The 27,229-nt window shown below is 35.0% G+C and overlaps 1 protein-coding gene across 1 annotated transcript in view; it reads right to left on the bottom strand.

Annotated features, from left to right (window-relative positions):
• TMTC1 (transmembrane O-mannosyltransferase targeting cadherins 1) overlaps window positions 1–27,229 on the bottom strand; it is a 259,544-nt gene that overhangs the window by 111,813 nt on the left and 120,502 nt on the right. The window contains 1 exon segment of the mRNA XM_043969354.1: window positions 13,825–13,946. Within this exon segment, the coding sequence (XP_043825289.1) occupies window positions 13,825–13,946 (122 nt within the window).

Below are 27,229 nucleotides of genomic sequence, written 5' to 3'. Positions count from 1 at the left end.
AGGTCTTGTGGTTAATATTCAAGATGGGAATGAAGTGAGACACTGGTAGAATAATTAACACTTTAACAAAAGAAGGTTTATTTAGTAATAACATAGAAAGTAAGCCCAACCAAAGTACAGTAGAAATGTTTCTCCCCACTTTGGTCTCCACATCCAGAAACTGGTCTAGTCAGTAGGGTAAGGTGTAATGATTTCTACAACCCCAGAATATCCCCAAAGTCTAAAGGACACTGGCTCTTCATGGGATGTACTCGTTTATCACCTTAGGCGACTAGGAAACTCCCATGAGCCATAGCCATTATTTGTGGTGACAAAGAATTAGAAACTAAAAGGGTGCCTTTCATTTGGGGAATGACTGAACAAATTATTATATATGAACATAATGGACTAGTCTTGTTCTGTAAAAAAATAATGAAAGGGTGGTAGCACTGAAATCTGGGAAGACTGATGAAGTGAATGAAAGTAGAAACAGGAAAATAATGTATACTATAACAGTGACACTATAAAAAAAGGGGGGGGGACACCATTGAAAGACTTAAGATCTCTGATCAGTACAATGATTGACCCTGATTCCAGAGCACTGGTGATGAAAGTTGTCTATCACTGGATGCAGAGGTGATTGATGAAAAAATCAGAATAAGACATATTTTTGGACATAGTCAATGTGGAATTTTTTTATATATGGCTATATGCATATTTGTTACAAGAGTTTCTACTTATTTATTTTCATGGGGAGCTGGGAGGAAGAAAAAAATTAATTCTTGTTAATTGCTTTAAAATTCAGTTAAAAAATAAAAGGATTTTTTTTAAAAAACAGAAAAACAAATACAAAGGATGGCATATACTGAAATATTTCTTGGTATAACAGCAGCATCACATTTTCAGATAGTGAAATAAATCCTTTTCCTCTCTACCATAGTGGACAACACTCTTCCCCCAATCCCTCAGGCTTGCAACCTAGGAGTCATCTTTGATTCTTCATATCTTTCACTGCGCCTCCCCCATTTCCAAGCTATTGCCAAGACCTGTCTATTTCACCTTTGAAGCATCTCTGAAATATGCCTTCTTCTCTCCTCTGACCTTGCCACTCTAGTGAGGGACCTCATCACCCCACATTTGGGTTATTACACTAGTCTGCTAGTGTGTCTGTCTGCCTCAAGTTTCTCTCCACTTTAAGTTATCCTTTATTCAGTCACTAAGACAATTTCCCTCAAGTGCAGGTCCAATTATGTCACCCTTCCTATACAATAAGTTCTAGTGGCTTCCTATTGTCTCCAGAAGCAAATACAAAATGCTGCTTGGCATTCAAAACCCTTCATAACCTAGCATCCTCCTTTCCAGTTTTCTTACATTTTATTCTTCAGTCCCTAATTTTTGATCCAGGGACACTGGTCTCCTGTCTGTTTCACAAACAAAACACTCCATCATGACTCCTGATCAATAATTCTCTGGAACTCAGGAGCAGAGATGTGTCAAAGGCTTATTTATTGTCATTCTTGCAAGAATGAGCAACGCAGCGTGAAGCTGGTGGGTGCCAAGAATGGGGGCTCACAGGCCCCATTTTAAACCCTAGTCCCTAACGCAAATGTACCCTCCCCTTTTTCATCACTGGTCTGATTACTCAAGGGTTACAATCTACACGCAAAAATTAACTAACCAGAATGCAGTATTCCTAACCCTAATTTCAGAACTATTCTTTGGGTTCTTAGCCAATGGGGGAAGTGATACAGGGACAATTCTTCAATCCTGCCTTATATGGACATAGCTCAGGAGCGAACCTAATTGAGACCAGCTCAGGGTTTCCCTGAACAATGTGATTTTGTTTGGGGGAGAGGGGGGGCGGAGAGAAGGAGACCTTTTTCCTCAAACAGGTCCGGAGCAGTGTAATTTGAATGGTTACTCATTATTTATCAAAAACTGTTAAGAAAAATGTAAAGGATTCTGATGGAAACTAGGTCTAGAACATTTCATGCCAGATACCAAAATAAGCTCAAAATAGGCACATGATTTAAACATAAAAGGTGACAGTAAAAGTAAATTAGTGAAGTATCAAAGAAAGTACCTGTCAGATCTATCTATTCATGAACAAAGAAGAAACAGAAAGGTTCACAGGAGGTAAAATGGATAATGTTGAATCCATAAAATTAAAAAGGTTTTGCACAAAGAAAATAGTCTAGGTAAAATTAGAAGAAAAGCAGAAAACTGGTAAGAAAAAAACCCCACCTTTGTAGCAAATTTCTAAGACAAAGGTCTAATTTCTGAGGAATAAAGGGAATTGAGTCAATTTTATAAGAATAAAAGTCATTCCCCAACTGATGGTCAGAGGATATGAATAGGCACTTTTCATAGGAAGAAATCCGAGCTATCGATAACCATGTGAAAAGTATACTCAAAATCACTAATAATAAGAGAAATGCAAATTAAAACAACTCATAGCACCACCTTTTACCCATCAAATTAGCTGAGATGACAAATAAGGAAAATAACAAATGCTGAATGGCTATGGAAAAATAGGTACTCTAATATACTATCAATAAAGCTGTGAACTAGTCTAACAATTCTATAAAATTCTACTTAAAATTCTATAAAAATTTAGTAATACACCCCAAAAGATACTGAACTTGCATATGTTTGCAGTGATACCTTTACTAAGTATCTACCCCAAATAGATTTTTTTTTTTTGCAGGGCAATGGGGGTTAAGTGACTTGCCCAGGGTCACACAGCTAGTAAGTGTCAAGTGTCTGAGGCCGGATTTGAACTCAGGTACTACTGAATCCAGGGCTGGTGCTTATCCACTGTGCCACCTAGCCACCCCTACCCCAAATAGATTAAAGGAGGAAGAAAAAGCAACATATGTACAGGAATATTAATAGTAGCTCTTTTTGTGGTGGCAAAGAATTAGAAACAAAGTGGATTCCCATGAATTGAGGAATGGCTGAACGAATGGCTGGTATATGAATGCAAATGGAATACTATTGTGCTATAAAAATGATGAAAGGGATGGTTTTAGAAAAACCTAAAAGACTTGAATGAACTGAAACAAAGAGAATAATTTATACAATAGTAGCAATATTATAAAGATAATCAAATTTGAAAGACTTAGGAACTCTGAAGAACACATTTACAATTACAATTCCAAAGAACTCCTGGTGAAATGGGCTATCCACCTCTAGATGATGAATTCAGAGTGCAGATTGAAACATATTTTCTTCTTTTCTTCTTATTTATAATTTTTTCCTCTTTTTCTTTTTTTTGACATGGTTAATGACAGAATTTGTTTTCATGACTATACATATTTGTAATGGGTTTTGTTTTTTCTGCTTTCTAAATGGGTCAGGAAGAGGAAGAAGAAAGGGAAAGAATTCAGAACTGAAAATAAAATGAAATAGAATTTTTTTAAAGAGTTGCTAATGACATTAAAAGGTTATGTGACTTATGAAGGGTCATAAATTCAGCCTGCCCCAGAGCTGGAAATTAAGCCTAAGGTCTTCCTGACTCATAGGCTCACTATCCTCTATGATACACTAACACTATTTCTCAATGATCTTGATATTAAAAGACTTAGAAAATAAATAAGTTAGTTCCTCATTGTTAAATGCAAATGAGCTCACTGATTTCTTAAAGATCCTTACACATTTATCCAAAACTACAATCAATGGGTACGACTTTAATTTGTACAATTGCAATAGCTCTAATTTCAAAACATGATGTGATTGACCAGATGGTTAATATGAGACACTTGTAACAAGTAATGGTACTGTACAGAGCACACATTTTCAGTTTTATTACTTCCTACATGCTTCAAGCACATACCTCCTCAATTTTCTTCACCCAGTGGGAGCCATTTTCCCGGGAGAAAAACTAGTGGAATGAAATATCATTCCATGATAAATCCATAAGCACTGCACACTAACCTTAATTTTTTTAATGCCTGTATTTTGTGTTTGGACAAGTTACCTGGCAGTAGAATCCTATCATTTATTCACTATATTTTCAGTCTATTCTTTATTTGATTATTATCTCAAAGATAAAACAACTGAGGAAAAACTTCCAGTATAATGAATTGTAACCTAGATACAAAGTTCACCCTAAATACTACTTTCACTACTCTCACTTCTCAAGGGAGAAACTCAAAAGAATCTTTTGAATAATTCTTGCCCCTGTTAAGGGCTAAAATTCTAGTTAAACTGTCTAAACTATTTAATGAGTGGTCGCCAATAAATTATAAAAGCCTTAGTAAGAGTTAGACTTTTAAGCATTTATTAAGGAGAATAAGAATTGGATAAAGAGAGAGAAAGGCCTAGATTCCTATCTATTAAAGGGAGAGCACATTTCTAGCTCCGCTCTCCACCAGCGTCCAAAGGAAAAAGAGAGCCTCCGTCTCCTCCTTCCTCCTCCCACTAGTCCGCGTCACTTCCTGACGCCAAAGAAAAGACTCCTGGTCTTGCCCTCAAAGACCTTCGCTTCATGGGCAGAACTCTTCTACAGTAAGTATCCAGCAGGTGGCATCATTCCAATCGTTACACCCCAAAATAATTTCCTGGCTTCAATTTTCTTAAGGTGGATTCGAAAAAATTTGTTATTCCCCACTAACTGCAGCTTTCAGTTGAGATACCTTTTGAATGTATTGTACTAACCTTTCAACATGCCATAATAGCTCTTCCACTTATCAGTTAGTTAACCTTGAACAAGTCACCTGACCAATTTGAGCCTCTGTTTTTTAATATGTAAAACTGAGACAACCCTGTATAATAGAGTTGCTATAATGATCAAAAAAGACGAGGCTTATAAAAGAGCTCAGTGAGTATCAAATGCTCTAAAAATCTTTTATTCTAAATCTGAGGAGACTTATGTGAATAGGTCATTCATTCAATCCCAGAGAATTATTTCTTTCCTTTTACATTTTGAAATGAAGAGCCTAGAACTTATCTATCTCTTTTCCTTTCCAGATTCATGAAATACCCCTACTTATTTTTTTCTTAGAAATTGATTTCACTAGATAGACCATAAAGAAGAGAATGAATTAGTATTGTTTATGTGCACAGGTAACCTGTTCTTCATGTTCGTTTCATGGTTTTGTTTGTTTTTGTTTTTCTTAAATTACTTGCCCAGGTTCACAGAACTAGTAAGTGTCAAGTGTCTGAGGTCGCATTTGAATTCGAGTCCACTGTGCCACCTAGCTGCCCCCATTTCATGTTCTTCGAATTGTGCTAAACAGTATTAATTGACTGATCAATTAATGTTTTTAAGTCACTAAAATAGTAGTTACAACAAAACCACAATCATTTACTAAGAACTGCTATAGTCAATGGCAAAAAGGAATTCACTTTTCTTTTTCTTCATGTGACCTTCATTGTTAATTTCAGTATTTACAATAGTCAAAATTACTTATTCACTCAGTTATTCTTAAACTATTACTGCTGTTACTATATACAATGTTATCTTAGTTCTGTTCATCTTGCTCTTCATTATTTCAAGTCTTTCCATGTTTTTCTAAGATCATTGAGTTCATAATTTCTTATAGTGAGTAGTATTCCATCGCAATCATATACCACAAACTTATTCAGCCATTCTTCAATTGATGGGCATACCTGCAATTTCCAGTTCTTTGCCAAAAAGAGAGCTGCTATAAACCTTTTAGAACATATAGGTTCTTTTCCTTTACCCCTAGCTATCTTTGGTAACAGACTTAGTTGTGGTATTACTGGGTCAAAGGGCATAGGTTGTTTTATAACTCTTTGAGCATAATTCCATATTGCTCTCCAAAATGGTTGGATCAGTTCACAATTCCAACAACAATGAATTAGTGCCCCAATATTCCCATATCCCCTCCAGTATTTGACACTTTCCCCTTCAATCATTTTAGCCAGTCTGGTAGGTGTAAAATGATATCTCAAGGTTTTAATTTGCATTTCTTTAATCAATAATGATTTGGAGCATTTTTTCATATAACTATAAATGTTTTGATTTCTTCGTCAGAAAACTGTCTGTTCATATATTCTGACCATTTATCAACTGGGGAATAACTTATATTTTTATAGATTTTTAAAAAAATTTTTATATATATGAGATATGAGACCTTTATCTGAAAAACTGTCTATAAGTTTTCCCCAAATTTTCTGCTTTCCTTCTGACCTTAGCTACATTTGTTTTGTTTGTACAAAACCTTTTAAAATTTACTGTAATTGAAACTATAAATTTTATACCTAACTTTGTTCTCTATCATTTGTTTATTCATAAATTGTTCACCTTTCCATAAATCTGATAAGTAATACATACGAGGTTCTTCTGATGTTGCTTCAAATGGTACCTTTCCTGATCCTCTTTGTTACTAGTGCTCTATTTTACCTCCACATATAGTTTTTATACGATGTATTATGCCTTGTTAGCATGTTAGTTCTTTGAGAGCAGGAATTGTTTGTATCCTCAGGGCCTAGCACAGTGTCTTAACAAATGTTTGTTAGATTGGGTTGATATTACTACATAGCAGCAGGATTTCATTAAGAATAAATCAAGATAGGGGCAGCTAGGTGGCGCAGTGGATAAAGCACCAGCCCTGCAGTCAGAAGGACCTGAGTTCAAATTCAGCCTGAGACACTTGACACTTACTAGCTGTGTGACCCTGGGCAAGTCACTTAACCCCATGCCCCCCCCCACACACACACACACAAAAGAATAAATCAAGATAGACTAGATTCATTTCTGTTTTTAGATGGTTATTACACTAGTAACCAGTGGAATACCACAGATAAAGTATATCTGTATTTGAGTGAGAGATTTGACAAAGTCTCTTATGCTATCTTTTTGAATAAGATGGAATGTATAGACTATAAAATAGCATAATTAGGTAGATTAAGACCTTGTTGAATGAATGAAATTGGAACAACTTAAAAAAAGGTCTCTAATGGAATGCCTTAGTGATTTGTCTTTATTCTTGTTCGAGATCAATGACTGATAAAAACAGAGGAGGCACACCTATTGAATAATCTTCAGAGGCTCAAAGCTGGGAGGGATAGTTAATACATTAGATAACAGGATAAGGATCCAAAATTATCTTAATAGACTAAAACAATGGGCCTTGGGGCAGCTAGGTGGTACAGTGGATAGAGCACCAGCCCTGGATTCAGGAGGACCTGAGTTCAAATCTGGCCTCAGACACTTAACACTTACTAGCTGTGTGACCCTGGCCAAGTCACTTAACCCCAATTGCCTCACTAAAAAAAAAAAAAGCCCAAACCAAAAAAAACCCAATGGGCCTCCTCTGATAAATGAAAATTAATAGGTACAAATATGAATGCCTACACTTGGTTTCAAGCTGGTCATGTGAGGCATAGGGAAGATGTGGTTGGAAAGCACTTCATATGAAAAGGGGGGCCTGGGGATTTTAGGGAATGCATTAATGTTCACTATTGGGCAACAATGTCAGAAGACAGTTTTGTTAAAATGTAATCATAGTAGAAGAGGATCTCCAAATCCAAGAAAAAAAAAAACTGTGGAGTATAGGTGCTGAATGAACCATACTATTTCTTTTGTTTTGGGTGCTGTTGTTTTTTCTATTTTGAGGTTTTGCATCATTGCTCTGATTTTTCTCTTATAACATGACTAATGCAGAAATAGGATTAATGTTATTATGTGTGTGTATCGATATAGATATCTATATAGATAGATATAGATATAGATATATAACCTATATCAGATTACCTGCTGTCTAGGGGAAGGGGGAGGGAGGGGAGGGAGGGAGAAAAATCTGAAATTGTAAAGCTTGTATAAACAAAAGTTGAGAACTATCTTTACATGTAACAGAAAAAAATAAAATACTTTATTAATTAAAAAAAATAAAATGTAATCATAGGTTGCAGAGAATAAAAGAGACTTTGAAAAGTTAGATGAGGTAGACAAAAGGTCAGGATACAATGTCTTCCAAGTCATGCTTGTATGACCAATTGTCTAGGATTTTGTAGGTTGTCTAGGCAGTTCTGTTCAGAAATTATTTCAACAAGATGCTAAAGTGAGTTCTCTGTCTTCAAGCAGAGGCTAGATGACTGTTTAACATAATCTAGATTGAATTAAAATTTTGAAGAGAGATTAGATTAATTGCGCTCTGAAGTCACTTTAAATTCTGGAATTGTAAAATTCTATAATTGTAGTTATACACTGTTAAGGGCTAAAATTCTAGCTAAACTGTCTAAAATATCTAATGAGTGGTCGCCAATAAATTATAAGCTTTAGCAAGAGTTAGACTTTTAAGCATTTATTAAGGAGAATATGAATTTGGTAAAGAGAAGAAAAGGCCTAGATTCCTATCTATTAAAGGGAGAGCACATTTCTAGCTCCGCTCTCCACCAGAGTCCAGAGGAAAAAGAGCCAGAGTCAGCGCCAGTCTCTTCCTTCCTCCTCCCACTAGTCTGCGTCACTTCCCGACGCCAAAGAAAAGACTCCTGGTCTTGCCCTCAAAGACCTTCGCTTCATGGGCAGAACTCTTCTACAGTAAGTCTCCAGCAGGTGGCGTTATTCCAATCGTTACAACACCATTCTGGAGAGCTCTAGATACCCAAAATTTAGATTTACAAACAATCCAAAATGATGGTGATTGCTGGTTTTGAAAAAGCATTAACCATAGAACCTATAATACTATAAATCCATAAACTTTTGGAACTGAAAGAGATCTTAGAGATAGTAAATCTTACTTTTCAAATGATGACACTGAGGTCCAGTGAAGTACAAAGGGTAAACATTTCTTTAAATAGCAAAACTTGCTTGCTAAAATGTAACTTATATGGAATTTTTCAGGAAAAATAATTATACAAATATATTATAACACCATGATTAGATAAATACACAGAATACACAAACCACAGATGCACAAAAGTCCCCATGAAAATCTTATCCCTTCTGCCTAGTCCATCCTCACATGGTTGTCTTCATGCCATTAAAGAGGAAACTTGATCTGTCTGCAGCTATCAAAGTAAGCTTCAAAGGTTGCAGTTCTGAAAACATCACTCTCCCCTCATTCAGTAAACTCCAGTGATTCCCTGTTACCTCTAGGATCAAATATAAGATTCTGTTTCCTTTTAAAACCCTTCAAAAGTTGGCCTCTTTTTGATCTTTACATTTTCTTATACCTTTACTCTCCTTATTGTACTCTATGATCCAGTGACATTGGCCTCCTTGTTGGTTATGTTAAGAGACCAGCATGCTGAAGTCAAAGTTTAACAGGAAGAATACCTTTAATCAACACCTACAATCTCTAGTTTAAAATGGGAATACAATTATAATTAATCTCTAGACAGAGTCTATGAAATATTTGAGATCTAGGAATGGAATCAGAAAGTACTCCAGAAGCAATATTCACATAATTTCAACCATCAGTATTATGACAAAAAAGCATAGGACAAATGATGGCAGTTGTATAAACTTATTTTTAAAGAAACTGAGAGGTTTATGATAGTGAATGAATGCAAATTATAAAAAGGACATCCTCAAGGATGCTAGATTTACTGATTGAAAGAGATTATACAAGGAAATGTCGGAAACTACGATAAATCACAGTGGTTTTACAAACTTAATATCTATCTTCCTATAAAGACATTATGTGATGGCTAGAATTACATACCAGAAGCTCACTATCTTTTGTGAACTCAAAGGCAACAAATCCTCACGTTAAAAAGTAAAAATTTCTAAATTTTCTGAGAATTCAACAAAGAAATTGTACTGGAAACAAAATATCATTACAAATAAAACTATTGCCCACTTACTACCTGTGTGGTCCTAGGCAAGTCACTTAACCCCAATTGCCTCCAAATTAAAAAGCAAAAATAAAATTCATCCACACAAAATTTAAGAACAATTTTTTAAAATAGATGTTGCCATTGCTAAGTTTAATAAATGTAAATTATAACAACTTTGAATATAACATCATTCCTTGCTAACTGGTAAAGATAATAAAAATTATGAACAATCAATATTAGTTGAAGGGACTATGTACAAACAGGCATACTATTGGTAGAACTGTGAACAATCTAGATATTAATTTGAAATTATGAAAGAAAAATTACTAAATTGTTCATATTCATTGACCCAACAATCCCACTTCTGATCATACATTTCAAATAAATCAAAGAAAGAAAGACATACACCAAAATATTCATAACAACACTTCTGTTAGAAACAAAGTTCATAGTTTTTCTATGCCCATCATTTGGAGGACTGATGAACAAACTGTGGTATATGAATGTGTAGGGGGCAAATTTAATATGTGTAGAGTTAATTGGGTGGCTTTCCATAATATTGGGGTTCAGAAAATAATGAGGGACCTCTAGGTCCAAAAATTCCTCCCCTCCAAACTGTCTTTTTAGATATTTCTCCCAGGCCAATAAGAAAGGAATTTAACAGTCTTTTTTCCACAAACGTATCAGGTTTATTAATGGGAATAAAATACACAGCAAAGGTGAAATTAATAAAGTCAGAGACAAGGGAATAGGGAAAGAGGAAAATGGATAATCTCCCTGGCTCTGACAAAAACCTATACAATCCCCAATCTCGCTTCTCCTCACTTTGCTACCAGTTCATATAAATCTCTTCAGGTATTTCTGAATCTATCCCTTTCATTATGCTTTATAGCACAATAATACTCCATTACATTTGTATGAAATGAAATGAAATAATCTGTTTAACTCATTGATTAAAATGTTAAACAAACACAGATCCCAGTTCTTGAATTCATCTGATTAGATTATTGTCTAATCCATATCTCCATATCTTCTTGGGAAGATAAGCAGCTTCTTCTTCCTCAGAGCATCCTCTTTAGAAGACTCTTAGATCTGTTTTAAACTGTAATTATTTCAATCTCTTCTTGCTTGGTGTAAAAACCCTTCTCTCCACTACTTCAGAACTTTCTCTTTTCCCCATTTAAAGCTGATTGTGTTTTCTTTAGGAACCTTTCATCCTCCTTAATAACCTGGAGTACAGAGAAGCATTATTCTAGTCCTTTCACCATTTCTTCCAGAAGTGAGACCAGCCTAAACTTGGAATACAGAGAATAATCACTTGACTGCAATACAAATACAAACATCACACTCAGTATGTTACTGTTCAATTTCCTCTAAAATCCATAATGTTTGAGATTTTTAAACTTGTTTCTTGAAACTATCTATAGGGCAATGTCACATCAAACCTAAGTATCTGGTTAAAACTTTCTTATAGTCAATTATTAATTTTTAAAAGTTAAAACTTTTTACATTCAATTTTTACATCTATCATTATATAAATTTACTTAAGCCTCTATTTGTTCTTTTTCTTACTTTCTATGCCTTGTGAACTCCCTTCTCTTCCTTCTTGGGTCTACCACTTCATATTCTACTACCTAATTATCCTTTTCTCCTCCTTAATCATTTTATATCTTCCTTGGTTTTCCTTGATCTTGCTTCTCTTACAACCTAGAAAAGTAAGTATCTAATATATACTTGTGTTTAGAGGTTTTCTTCTTTCAAATGTTCTTCAATTTCTCCAAAATTTTACCAAATATCTCCTCCTGACCTATTTCTTTGTCCAAACCCTGCCAAATACCTACCTGATTTCCTTCTTTCCCTTATTTAGGTAGAACAGAGGGTTGGAGCCAGATTATAGAGAAGCTGATATGTAACACCTATGAAATTTTATATTGTCTTGGAGATAATAAGAGATTACTAAAAATTTTAGACAACAAACGGGAAAACTTTGATAGCTGTGTGGAAGATTGATTGGAGAGGAAAGATGACAGAAAGAAGGAGAACATTAAGAAGCCAATCATATGAATGAGAAATAATGAAAATCTGAACAAGTGGGGTGGCCCTGTGAGCAAAGAGGAGATGATGTGAAAATGTTATGGAGGGAGAATCAACAAAACTTGTCAGCTTACTGTAGTAAGAATGAAGAAAGAGTCAAGATGAACTATTTTAAAACAGGAAAGTTACCAACTGAAAAACTAAAGAGTTAGAAGCCAGAATATTTCAAAATAGAATTAGCAGGAGGAGTTGAAAGGAATTTAGATAGAACAAGAGAAAATCTGTTCAAAATATAATACAAAGGTCTTTCTTATGTGTGCATATGTGTATATATTTATACTTATGTGTACATACATACATATATGTATGTATATAATATATGTGTATATACTCCTTTATGATAGACAATTAAACACTATTGAAGTTAATTAGAAAAATCTTATTTGGAACGAATGCCCTTCTGTTTAGAATAATTTAGATACAGTCCTATCAGACAACAAGGTGCTGGATTAGATGTGCTCCAAGTTCTTTTCTTATCCTAGAAATCTATAACACCATAAGAATTCTATAGCCAGAGCTTTGCCACTGGGGTACCTAGAAATATGGATGGTTATATGCTAATTATTCACCATGCTTTCAGAGAAAACATTATCCCTTATAACATTATCCTCTTTTGTGACAAATGTATAGACCAAGGTATCAATGACATTTATATATTTAAATATAGAACTAATACATTTTCATACACAAGAGTTTAAGGAATTTGTGTTCCAATTTTGTTTATATGAAATAATATTTATTTAGTAACTGTACTTCAGAAACTCTCTATAGATGTAAAATAGGAAAATATCCAGACATGGTCCCATCCTTAATTAGGACAAGGCAAGGAACTGGAAATTTTCAAGAAAATAGTAAACCACTCAGCTTGTAGGGAATCAAAGACTTTGAGATCTACCACTGGATAAAATCCATAATTCAAGTTTTTAGCTTCTCTAAATAATGTTTTGATTCAAGATAGGAACATTGTTATCCAGTAACTAGATATCCTTATATGACATATACAGTCTTTTAAACTAGAAGGGAGATCATCTAGTATGATGTTCTCATTTTAGAGATAACACAATTGAGGCCCACAGAGGTTTTTTTACTTGCCCAGTGTCACACAGTGGACAGACTAAGTACTGGGACCCAAGTCTCTAGTGCTTTCATTATGCATACTTAAAAAACAAAAGAATGCTTTGAAATGACTATAATTTGAATAAGACAACATCCTAAAATAAGCTACAGCAAAATTAAAATATCCTGAAAGATATAATCAAACAAATCTGAATGGTGCTTGTAATTTTAAAATCATGTTTGGTTTTTTCTCAAGATGAAATTAAATGGAAAACAAGTATCAGTAATGGTTTCATTACTAATAGGATTCTTAACCTGTGTATGCAAATTACCAAAATATTTCCATACTATTACTCTAACTTTGTTCAATGAGACCCAAATGTTCAGATAAGAACTTTGTTGTACCTATACATGATTCTGGCTCAGAACCTGTATGTATTCTCCCAATGCTTGAGGAAGGAAGGAAAGAAGTATTTACTAGTATCTACTATGTAGTACAAGTCACTATGCTAAGAATGTTGCAAATATTTATCTTATAATAATAACCATGGAATATTGATGCCATTATTTTCCTTATTTTATAGTTGAAGAAAGTGAAGGAGACAGAAATTGTGACTTGTCCAGGGTCACACAACTAGTAGGTGACTGAGGTTGGATTTTAAGTCAGGTCTTTGACTCAGGGTCCAGCCTTTCATTTACTGTGTCACCTGGCTTCCCGACCTGGTTTAGATTCTGATGCTAAGCTTTTAAATACACCTTAAAACGTATAAAATTAAAATAATTTATATTTAAATAGATTCTGAAAATCAACCATAGGATTATATTATAAAGGCTAATGTAATACAAAATCTTGGATCCAACTGTCACTCAAAAGAATTACATTTCAGGAAATAAAAATTTGGGTTATAAAACACAAGGTATATGAAAAAGGAAAGCAATATTTACCTAGGCATATAGAGAACTCTTTCCGCCACCACAAAGCCCACACTGAAGAAGAGGTTGCTGGCTGGGAGAAATGGGAAAATGAGGAAAAGCAAACCAACTAGAACTTCATTATGTTCCAAGTTCTGCAACACACAAGGATAAATGAGAAATTATTTATTAGATATCCAACTTCACTCAGCATTAAGCCATCATCTCATTTTTAAATTCTTGCTGACAAAAATGAACAAAGTAGATTTATGTAAATCTTTTGATCTATGTGAGAAACACATAGATCCTTTTAGCAGAAAATTCTACTGAAAATCGAAACATTCAAAAATTATACTTCTGATCCTTATTTATCAACTAAAATTATGTAATATTTATAGAATATTAACATAACTAGTACTACCTCTATGCATTAGCTTTTTTGGGGGAGGGGGCAGGGCAATGAGGGCTAAGTGACTTGCCCAGGGTCACACAGCTAGTAAGTGTCAAGTGTTAGTACTACCTCTATTAAGGCTGTCCTAAGTAAAATTATGAAGGAGGCAAAGCTTGTTCTTAGTCATCTTGGGGGACCCAGGGTTCAGTTTCTTAGTGCTTCCCTCTCCCCACCCCAGAAAGTCCAGTTTTTGAGAAACTTTAGATCTTATCTGGGACAAACCCAAGGGAACAAAAGAAATGGAGAGACTCTTTTGTCTAGTTCAGTGAAGGACTGATAGGATCAAACCACACCTAGATAATGGACTTTGCCTTAAACAACTGTCTTTTCCCTAATGTCATCTGTAGAGTTCATTTTAATTTAGACCACCTTCAAATCATGTCAACTAATAGAATTGAATGATGCTAACCAATTATATATATGTATATATATGTATAATGACCCACTTCTATTGAAAGAGAATAAAAATCCTGGAAAGATGCCAGGAGTTTATTAAGTAGGGGTGACATAGTCAGAATAGTATTTTAGGAAAACCATTTTGATGGCTGAATGGAGGATACATTAGAGTGGGGAGAAGCTTGAGGCAAGCTCACTTATCAGCAGACTATTGCAATATTCCAAGCATGAGTTGATGAGGGCCTGCACCTGGGTAGTGGCACTATCAGAGGAAAGAAGGGGGCACATTCAAGAGATGCTGCAAAGAAATCGACTTTTTTTGGCAACATAGTGGAAATGGAGGGTGAAAGATAGTAAAGAGTCAAAGGTGACATTTAGGTTGAGACCCTAGAAGACAAGTAAAATGGTGATACCCTCAACAGTAATAGGGGAATTTAGAAGCAAGGGTACTGGGTACTTTCTATAAAGTAGAAATGGCAGGTGTTGCAATCATGATCTCAGACCAGGCAACAGCAAAATTAGGCTTAATTAAAAGAGCGGAAAAGGGAAAACTATATTTTGCTGAAAGACACAAAAGACAGTGAATTACTATCAATACTAAACATACATATGCCAAGAGCCATAGCATCTAGATACTTAAAAGAAAAATTAAATGATTTAAAGAGGAAAATAAATAGCAAAACTAAAATAATGGGCTACCTCAATTTACTCATCTCAGACCTAGACCAAAAAAACAAACAAAAAAAAGAAGTAAAGGACTTGAATAGAATTTTAGAAATGTTAGAAATGATAGACCCCTGAACATTATTGAATGGGAATAGAAATGAGTTGTGTGTGTGTGTGTGTGTGTGTGTGTGTGTGTGTGTAAAGGAAATTGAAGGAAAGAAGAACACATTGATGGAGAAGATAGGAAGGATGGGGAGAATTATCTCACTTAATTTGGGTACACAAGGAGAAGTAATACAAATAAGGAGGAAGGGGGAAGGGGAGCAAGCAACACTTGAATGCTACCCTTATCTGAACTACTCAAAGAAGGGAAGATGGGAAAGATACACTATACAGTTGGGTATAGAAAGACACTTCACTCACAAAGGAAGTAAAAGGGAAAATGAAGAAAGGAAGGGTGTGTATAGTGTGTGTGTGTGTGTGTGTGTATATATATATATATATATATGTATGTATATATATATATATATATATATATATATATATAAATGTATCAAATGGGAATGATACCTTTACAAAAACTGACCATATAGGCTTTATATTGTTTATACTTATTTATAACATATACTATATTGTTATATAACATATATAGATAATTATATATAATTTATTTATAATTCACATAGCTATTTATAATTTATTTAAATATTTGTATTACATTTATTTATAATCATTTACATTATAAAGCCTAAAATACTAAAAAAATTCAGGAAAGCAGAAATATTAAATATATTCTTTATAGACTACAATGCAATAAAAATATTTTCAATAAAGGGTCACTGATGAAATGATTAAAACATTTTTTCAAAAGAAAGAATTCTGATAAATTAATTCACAATAAACTGCAGTTATCCTTTCCACACTGCAGGTATTAAGGGCATGGCACCCCCCAGCCCCACCCCCACCCCCCTTGTGATCTGGAAAATCCACATAAAATTTTTTGGCCCTCCCTTCCTACCAGAGAAGAAGTCTGAATTTTTTTTCTTTTATAGGGTGTTTACAGTACCTTATTGTAAAATTTGGGTTAATATTATACATATATTTTATGCATTTCTGATTTTCTAAACATATTCTGTCATCTGCTGACCTTCATGTGTTGTCTACAGCTTTTGCAAAACTCTCCCAAAATTCCCATTTAATTTCTTATGCCAACCCATGTTATATCAAAACTGCAATGGGTAGTGTCATGCTGTGGAAGGGAAAACTGTATAAAGAAGATAATTTGTTATTCCTCCTTGAAGAATTAGCATGGTGTAAGGTTGGCTTGGGAAAAGCACTACCTGGTACGGGCAAAATGAAATGATAATGGTGTCATTTCAGGCACCAATGGGAAGAAGTGGGCAGGAGGAGAATTTTCTTGACATTCCTTAAATTATATTAGTAATGGATTTGGAATTGGATTAGGTATAAACTACTACAACAGTTCCCATTCTGCGGAACAAAGACCTCTAAAGGTCATGGAATTTCTCCAAGGGATCCATTAATTCACATGAAAATGGAACTCTGTCATTTTGTCATTAAGCATTTGCCAAACCAACGGATAGAGTTAAAGAGATCTTAGAGGTCATCTAATCTAACCCCCTTATTTCATTAGTAAGGAAACTGTGGTCCAGTTTGAGAAAGTGTCCTATCCAAGATCACATTGTTATTTAGTAGCAAAACCATGACTTTGACCTCAGGTAGATATTCTAAATCCAAGTACCTTAGCTCATACATATTTTTTCTACTAAAATGATGATGAGACATTATGGATAAAGAACCAGCCTTGAGAGTCAAAAAGACCTGGGTTCAAATCCTTTTCTGACACACTAGCTGTGTTGACTCTGGTCAAGTCACTTAGGTCCTCTGTCCCAGATAATTCTTTAAGGCATAGGTTCTTCAACCTCTGAGGTACATTAATTTGTGATTCGCACACACACACACACACACACACACACACACACCCCTATATTTCAATATATTTCATTCTTTGTAATTCTATATATTTTATTTTACACATTTAAAAGCATTATTCTGGGTAGGGTTCAATGGGTTTCACAGGGAGGGAGTCAATAAACTAAATAAGCTAACAGCTCAAGTAAATGGCATTTCCCCAAATGAAACAATCAACAAGCATTTACCAAGCTGTGTTTGTTAACTGTGCTAGTTCATGAAGATACAACAGACAAAGACAGAAAGAAAACTATTTCTGTTTCAAGCAAAGGTCTGAGTAAAATCATGAAGACAGGAAAGCACAGAATGTGTTTATGCAACACTGACTTAAATCTTGGTATAGTTTGAGATATACTTCTGGAATCCCAAATTAGAACTTTGGGAGCATCTTCCTTAGGAAACACTGATATGAATGGTGTATATCTTCTGTGATACTAAGCGTATAAGCTGCATGCTTCATAAGATCACAAATCTAAAGCAAGAATGTACCTTAAAGGTGTAACAAACGAGGAAAGCAAAGGCCAGCTATGTGCATAAGCAGGTTTCAAACCCACATTCTATAACTTCAAGTACACCTTTTTATTATGTCATGTAAATACTGACTGAAAATCTCAACCACTGTGGTGAGCAAGGGAAATTGTGCAGTCACTTTCATGGGATGCACAATAATTGTATTTCTTTTTCTTTCTTTCTTTCTTTTTTTTTTTTTGGAGGGGCAATGAGGGTTAAGTGACTTGCCCAGGTTCACACAGGTAGTAACTGTCAAGTGTCTGAGGCTGGATTTGAACTCAGGTACTCTTGAATTCAAGGCCAGTGCTTTGTCCACTGTGCCACCTAGCTGCCCCCCAATAATTGTATTTCTGCCAAGGCCGATCAACTTTTATCTGTCTTAAAAATGTAGACTCAATTTTCTTCAGGAGGATAAGATGAAGGAATTCTTCCAAATTCCAAGTTGTTAAGGAGAATAAAGTTTTCCTAAAAAATACAAAAGCAAGGTGTGTAATGGAAATTAAGATGTGGAAGAGAGGAGAACTAACCCTTATCAGGAAGGAGAATAGAAAAGTGTTAGAGAAAAAATGGAATGAAAGAAAGAGATTTGAGACTTCCTGAAAGGGAAGAAGCTGAATGTATCTGAGGAGAAAGAAGCTTCTTGTTGTCAAAAAAAAAAAAAAAAAGGTTGATTTGTACTTCAGGAAGATTACTTTGACAGCTGAGTGGAGAATGGACAGAAATGTAAATTACTGCAATAGTCAAGGAATGAGGTGATGAGGCTTATAACAGCATGGTAGCAATGTTAAAGGAGAGAAGGGAAAATCTAAAAGTCAGTGGTAGGAAGAGCAAGGTAAGAAAGAGATCAACTAGTACAAGTTGGAGAAAGAAGACAAAAAATAAGAGTCGTTGGTGATTCCCTGTTTAGGGGCTACTAAGGTAGCTTCTTATCTACCCTATAACAATAATAGAGAGGTCTGTCGTCTTCAAGGGGCCTATATACAATATATACCATGGAACCTCCCAAGACTTATCAAAACAGAAGTTGTGATGGTGGTGGTGGTGTCAATCAGCCATGTCTGACTTTTTTGTAATTTAATTTGGGATTTTCTCGGCAAAAATACTGTAGTAGTTTCCCATTTCCTTCTCTAGCTCATTTTATAAACGAGGAAGCAAATAGGCTTAAGTGACTTGCTCAGAGTCACACAGCTAGTAAATGTCTGAGGCCAGATTTGAGTGCAGGAAGATAAGTCTGCCTGACTCCAGGCCCAGAACTCTATCCACTGTGCCACCTAGCTTCCTATCAAAAAAGAAGGCATCTGCCCATTTCTGGTAATTCACATAGCCACAAACAATACAACCAGAAAAAAACCAACACCAACTAAAAAGTATTTCCAATGATAATGAAGTCTTGGGCAAGAAAATGAAGACTCTAGAGGCACAGGTTGTGTTTTCCTCACTGGTGTCCACTGAAGGTGAGGAATGCAGAAGAGGAAAAATTAATTTGGAAAATGAAAAGCTGCCTAAGAAGGTGGTATCTGAAAATGGGATTTCAATTTCTGTATTGGGGTTTAAAATATAGGAATGACACAATCTTGGCAGGAAATGGAGTAAGCATAACAAAAGCTGATGGGAATATATTTCCTGTATGTCTCAAAATCTAATCAAAAATGCTATAAACTAAAAAGGAATAAGGGGGGCAGCTAGGTGGCGCAGTGGATAAAGCACCAGCCCTGGATTCAGGAGTACCTGAGTTCAAATCCAGCCTTAGACACTTAACACTTACTAGTTGTGTGACCCTGGGCAAGTCACTTAACCCTCATTGACCCGCAATAAATTTTTTTTTTAATTAAAAAAGAATAAGGGAAGGAGAACATTGTGCATGCATGTGTATGTATGTATGTATATTCTCCAACTTGGATACCATAGAGAATAACTATAAACAAAGAAAAATAGTAATTTAGACAACCAAGAATTTGGCAAGAAATCAAAAATGAAGGGATTGTAGTAAAATTCATAGGTTCAAATTCCTATTCATAAATATCTAGCATTTAGAGAATAGACAAGAGGAAGTAGAAGTCCTAATTCAAGTAGCAGATTTGACCTTGAGACTTGATGGGATCCAACCCAGGCCTGGACCATAACTCTGGATTTGCCTTATTCAAAAGAAATTATATATATATATATATATATTTTTTTAATTTTTGAAACAATATTTTAAAAGGACTAGGGGGGCAGCTAGGTGGCACAGTGGATAAAGCACCAGCCCTGGATTCAGGACCTGAGTCCTGAATCAAATCTGAGTTCAAATCCGACCTCAGACACTTGACACTTACTAGCTGTGTGACCCTGGGCAAGTCACTTAGCCCTCACTGCCCAGGCAAAAAATTAAAAAAAAAAAAAAACTAGGGGGAGATAGGAGTAGCACTGTCTAAACAAGCTATAGTATAGGATGATGATGGACTATTATTGTACTATAAGAAATGACAAACAGGATGGTTTCAGAAAGGCCTGGAAAGACTTGTATGAACTGAGTATAGAAAAGTAAGCAGAACCAAGAGAACATTGTGCACAGAGACAGCAATATTTTTTGATGAAGAACTGTGAATGACAGCTATTTTCAGCAATACAATGATCTAAGATGATCCCAAAGGACTAATGATGAAGCATACTATCCACCTCCAAAGAAAGAACTGATATTGATTGAGCACAGACTGAAGCATGCTATTTTCACTTTCTTCCATTTTTTTCCTTTTATTCAAGTTTTCTTATATAAAATGACTAATATGGTAATGTTTTATATGATTGAACATGTATAACCTATATCTGATTGTTACCACTTCAGGGAGAGGAAAGGGGAGGGAGGGAAAGAGGGATAGAATTTGGAACTCAAAACTTTAAATTAAAATGTTTATTTTTTTTAAAAAGAAACTATTCTGTGAGGAAATCCAGGAACCAAAAAGATAAAGTATATTTGGGTCACTGATTTTTCTCTTATAACATGACTAATGCAGAAATATGTTTAATGTTATTATGTGTGTGTATACACAAACACACACACACACACACACACACACACACACACACACACACACACATATATATATATATATATATATATATATATATATATATATATATATAACCTGTATCAGATTGCCTGCTGTCTAGGGAAGGGAGGGAGAAAAATCTGAAATTGGAAGGCTTGTATAAACATAAATTGAGAACTATCTTGACATGTAACGGGAAAAAAATAAAATACTTTATTAATTTTTTTTAAGTATATTTGGGTCAGTCAGTGAGTAAGAAAGGCAAAAGATTGTTTCTTGTCTCAAGAAACTCACAGTCTAATGAGGGAGACAACATGCAGACAAACCATAGGCAAACCAACTATCTAAAGGAATACATTGGAAATAATCAAGAGAAGAAAAGCACTAGATTTAAGGGGGTTAGGAAAGGCTTCCTATAGAATATGGGACTTGAAGGAAACCAAGAGGCAGAAATGAAGAGGGAAAACATTTCAGGCATGAGAGACAGCCAAAGAAGATGCCTGGAGACGGGTGATAGAATGTCTTTTTCAAGGAACAGAAAGCCAGTATCCCTGGATTACAAAGTATATGGGGAAGGATTGTAAAGTATAAGAAGCTTGAGAAAGTGGAGAATTTTTTATTTGATCCTGGAGCTAATTGGGAACCATTGGGGTTTGTGGAAGGAGGGCAGTGTTGGATGATATAATCAGATCAGTGCTTCAGGAGGATTACTCTGACAGCTGAGTGAAGGAAGGACTAGAGTGGGGAGAGATCTGTGGCAGGGAGACCAATTAGGAGATTATTGCAATAGTCCAAGAGTGAGGTGGTGAGAGTCTGCACCAGAGTGCAGTCTTGGGGGAAAGAAACATCTTGTCATTGGACTATGTGACAAACCACTTGGACAAAAAGAGGAAATAGATGTGAAGTTTGGGGAATAGATCCCAAGTTTGGCAGAAAGACTTGATATAGTAGTGATGAAAGATTTCGATTTTCAATTATTTCAATTATTCAATCACCAGCTAAAGCTTTCTTTTTGTCAAAAGCAGAGCAGCTGAAAACTCCTGACTTATCCTAGTGATAATTTCAGCCTTCAAAAGGTAAGGAACAAATAAGGAGAAATTCTATTCTGGATCTGATTTCCCACTAACAGAGAGGTTGCTGGGGTGGAAATTATGAGAACTTGGTGGGGAGAACAGGAAGTGACCACTCCTAAAGTTTTTGATAAAAGAGAGAAAATCTGGGCTTAGTCTGACATGTATCTTAGATTTTTAAGAAATCAGAATACAAAAAATTCAGGGGAAAGATAAAGTACTTAAGAAATTAGCTCAGAACAGATAGGAGATGCTCAAGAAAATTCTAAAAGCCATAAAAGAAAATTATTCCAGTGAGGAGGAAAAATGGAATTTGCCTGAAGGAAACTCATACGCCAACTTGGATTTTTAAAAGAAATATACATAAAATGGAAGCAAGACTAAGTAATAGAAAATAGATACAAGGGTGCAGCATATTCCTTTATGCAAAAGCTCAGAATGAGCTGGTATGGGAAGATAAAGATAATAAAAACTGGTTTTAGCATATAGATTTAAAAGGGGAGAGAAAGACGATCAAAAAAGGAACTGTACTTTTGCTTGTGGTGGATGGGATGATAATAACTAACAACAGAGAAAAGGTAGAGCTGCTCATTTTTTACTTTGTTTCTGCTTCTACTGCAAAAGAGAATGCTCTTCACAATGGAAGTAACAGAACAACAAATAAAGTAGGAAGTTACTTGGCTTCACTTCATGAATTCAAATCACCTGAATCAGATGGATTATATCTGTGAGTATTAAAAGAATGGGAATATGTGATTTCTGAGCCACTTTCAAATATATTTGGAAAGGATCTGAGGGTTTTTATTGCACTGCAAACTCAATTTGAGTCAGTAATATGAACTGGTAACCAAAACAGCTCATATGATCTTCTGCCCATTCATTAAAAGAGGCATTCCAAGAATACGGAGATAACAGTCTCTCTATATTCTACCCTCATCAGACCTTATCTAGGGGTATCATGTTCAGGCCTGGGCACCATTAAGAAGGATCACCTGGAGAAAACCTGGAGGAGGGCAATCAGGATGGTGATAGGTCTTTTGTCCATGTTATATGAGGATAGATGAAAGGAAAAGAGGATATTTAGACTGCATCGGAAGACTCAAGGGGATATATCATAGCTGTTCTCAAGAATTTAAAGAGGTGTCATATAGGGTTGAGATCAAGACTTGTTTGTTCTTTTTGGCTCCAGAGAATAGAACCAAAAACAATGAGTGGAAGTTACAAATTTAAGAAACAAATTTAAACTTGATGTATGGGAAAACTTTATAGCAATTTGAGCTGTCCAAAAGTGGAATGAGTTGCCAAGGGAGGTGGTAAGTTCCCCTGCTGTGGAGGTCTTCAAGAGGCTGGAAGACAACTTCTTAGATATGTTATTGTGAGGATTCCTTTTCTGGGTGGGTTTGACTATATGGCTCCTGGGGTAACTTCAAATTCAAGTTTTTTAATTCTATTAACTTGAGTAGGTTTTTGTGGACTGGTCTGAAAACTTACCCACCACTTACATTATTACATCTTTAGTAAAATGTTTTCTCAGCTCTACTTAGGTAACTTAGAAATGAACTTTAAGAATACTTATCACAAGGAAGAATACAGATAAATCAGCATAAGTACATTACTACTAGAAAAAATATTAATTAGTGAATCCATACAAAGTATACCACATTATCATAATCATCAGTAAGTTAATCTCCTGAACCTCAATTTATTCATTTGGAAATGAGTCACATGGATGCCAGTAGGATAAGCAGTGTATTTGTAAAGTAGCAAAATATCAAGATAACTAATAATAATATATAGCTAGGTTTCAATTAATTCAAATAGTGAAAAATTTGGTCACACTATTCAAATTCCTACTGCATATTTCAATGAGCTAAAACTAATGACAATTTCTTATTTTAACTTTAAATTACTGTGAATTTGAAAACATGAGACCACTTTAGTAGATTCATTATTCCCATTAATTGAAAATGTAATGAAATTAATTCCCACATGAAATATTCATAAATTAAGTTTACTGATGTTTGCTGTTAGGCTGGACAGCCTTTTATACTGGAAGAAATTGTCAATGTAAAAAATAACAAACAGAAGCAATGAAATAAATTTACCTCAACAATAAAATTCACCTGGCTATTCTGATTTATGTCAATTTTTTTTTTTGTAAACACATGTCAAGACCTGAACCACATCTATGAGACTAATGAAGATGAACCACTACAATGCTCCTGGGGCATACACATTAAGTATTCATAAGAGAAAAATAGGATAATTAGCTTTTCTTGGTTAAATGCCTTTTGTTGCTACTATATATACAATCCAACAAGGTAATTACTATAATCACAAATCTGTACAGCAAATTAATTCATTTGAAAACCCACCAAGAACAAAGGACTCGGTCCAGTTCAATTTTTTAATTACTGTCTACACCATGCAACATATGCTAAAATTCAGCTACAATGCACATGTATTTGGGGAGTGAGTGGGAGATAATGGTGATGGAGTGGTACAAAATATGACAACTTTTATCTTCAAATATTAACATAAAATGTATACTGAGGATCTCAGCACATAGGGCAATGAACAAAGCTTTTAATTGCTTGTCTCATGTAGGAAGAGATACAAATAATCCTTGATGGGATGATAAGCCTTTGTTTGTGGGACTAAAAGATACCATTTTAGCTCTAAAGTTCTGGGTCTACACTTTATTGATCTAGCATAAAAAGAAAGTATGCACCATCTAAATTCACATATCAACTATTACAAGAGAAAAACAAAACCATTTGGAAACTAGATGCTGGATCACATTAGCTATTCATTGAATGTTCTAACCACATACTTTCCAATTAGTGACTATGGAGCTTGAAAGAATTAGTGAATTTCCAAAATTATTTAGCTTCCTCTATAGAAATTAACCTCTTTTTTCGTCAAAGACCCCTTAGGCAATCAAGCTGTTCTTTGAGTTATGTAAGCAAGTTACTACTAAAGCAAAATTTATACAATGGCCTGATTTTAGGTAGCTTAACATATAGACATGGTGTCCACATAAACTTTAATAGTTTAAACTACATTAAGACATTTGGGAAATGCTGTATATATGTATATATATATATATATATGTGTCCATAATATATATATAAAGTGTGTGTATGTGCAGGCATATACATGCATCAGGTATGCATTGTATTTATACACATGTATAGGTCTGTGTATGTGTGCATGCAAGCATACATGCTTAGAAAATAATCTCAGTCAGAAGAACTAGGTTTTAGTCTCAGCTCTTCTGCTTACTAACTGTGTGATATTAAGCTGCTTTACCTCTCTGTGCCTAATTTTTTTTCTCTTAAAAGCAGGTTTTGTGAGGAAAACCACTTTATTGACTATTTGTTGTTTAGTTATTTCAGTCATGTCTGACTCTTTCTGACCCCATTTAGGGTTTTCTTGGCAAATATACCAGAGTAATTTGTCATTTCCTTCTCAATCTCATTTTACAGAAGAGAAACTAAGGCAAACAGGGTTAAATGACTTGCCCAGGTTAAGATAGCTAGTAAGTATCAGACTGAATTTGAACTCAGGTCTTCCTGACTCCTGGCCTGGTGCTCTATCCAATATGACACCTAACTGTCCCTTTATAAACTACAAAGCACTACATAAAGTTATTATTATATGTATGTGAACATATCATTTTATACATGTATGAAAGTATCATACAATGACAAAAAGGTAAATACATAAAAATAAATAGTAAGAACATCATCTTAATAGATGCCACATCCTAATTTCTATTAAAACCCTATCTAGGGGGCAGCTAGGTGGCGCAGTGGATAAAGCACTGGCTCTGGATTCAGGAGGACCTGAGTTCAAATCCAGCCTCAGACACTTGACACTTACTAGCTGGGTGACTCTGGGCAAGTCACTTAACCCCAATTGCCCCGCAAAACAACAACAACAACAACAACAACAACAACAACAACAACAAAAACCCAAACCCTATCTAGTCTTCAAGATACAAATCGGATGGAGGCCTGCTCCTCTATGAAGCCCTTCTTGAATCACTTGAGTTTTTTTCATAACATCTATATATATTTGTCTCGTGTATTTTTAATTTATCTTAAGCACAAAATCCATATTTGGTTTTAACTACATGGTAACTCCTCTGAGGAATATAGATATAAGTTCTTTATGGGGAGGCATAATGCCTTATATATTAATATCCCCAGAAATACCTAGCACAGTGCAAGGTTTCATAGAGTGAAATTATCAAATGAGTTTTCATGAAGAATTTGCCTTGGATCACAGGATATTAAAGCTGCTTTGAAGACTTTGAGACTTTCATAGAAGAGACCAGTGATGTAAAAAGCAATAGGTCTTTATTAGTGATCCATTTTAATTCACACAAGGGAAGTTTTAAAACCTAATTTGAAATCCAGTGGGATTAGGAAGAAAGGGATGGAAAGTGGGGGTCACATTCAAGAAGAAGGATATAGCTAGTTCATAGCAGACAGATTCATGTAATTGTATCTCAATGAGTAGTTGCCAGATCTCCAGTGCCATGATCCTTGGGTTAACAGCAGGAGAAAAAATGTTGATAATCCTTTAAGAGGTTGTTCTATTGACCTGAAACCCAAATTACATTAGGATCTCATAACTCCTTCTAGGTCAATGTAAGATCATCTGGGTTCCAATCCTCTTACAAAAAGGCAATTCAGCAATAAAAATAGAAGCCAGTAGTTTCATAGGGAGAACTGGGGTATGTGTCATTGGTTTCCAATCTTTGATGGCACCAGTAGAGAAGTGGCCAAGGAAGTCTGAAGTTTCCAACATAGATTATTTTATCACAGAAAATTACAGAAATGGCAGGATCGGAAAATAGAGGGGATAGTGATTCCAGCAAGGAAGAGAGGGCTTGCTTAGAGGAAAGACAGCTCATCATAAGAAAGAGCCATCCCTTCCCATCTCCACTTACAGAAGCAGAGGTTTTTTGGACTACCACAACTTGGAAAGAGGAGAAGACAAAAAGCTATAATGTAGGTAGTGTAGCCAGTTTCCAAGAATGGTGGGAAGAGTTAAGCCTTTTTATCATCATCACATATGATGCTCTTTGAATTTTTCCATAAAGTATCATTTTGAGTCTTAGAAAACAGAATTCACAGAAAGAGAAGTTAGAAAAACCTCCAAGGAAGACATTTCCAATAAATCATCGTCTTATCCAAAACAAACTGACAAGGGAACAGGCTTGAGTTCATGAGTACTTGATTACTATTACAAAGGTTTTCATTTAAAATATAACTATGATGCCAATCAGTTTGGGCTCAATGCTCTTTCCTTAA

This window comes from Dromiciops gliroides, chromosome 5 (assembly GCF_019393635.1).
Source record: "Dromiciops gliroides isolate mDroGli1 chromosome 5, mDroGli1.pri, whole genome shotgun sequence".
NCBI classification, from domain to species: domain Eukaryota; kingdom Metazoa; phylum Chordata; class Mammalia; order Microbiotheria; family Microbiotheriidae; genus Dromiciops; species Dromiciops gliroides.
The sequence above is the reverse complement of the archived record's forward strand: the minus strand, read 5'-3'. Positions and strand labels throughout refer to the sequence as shown.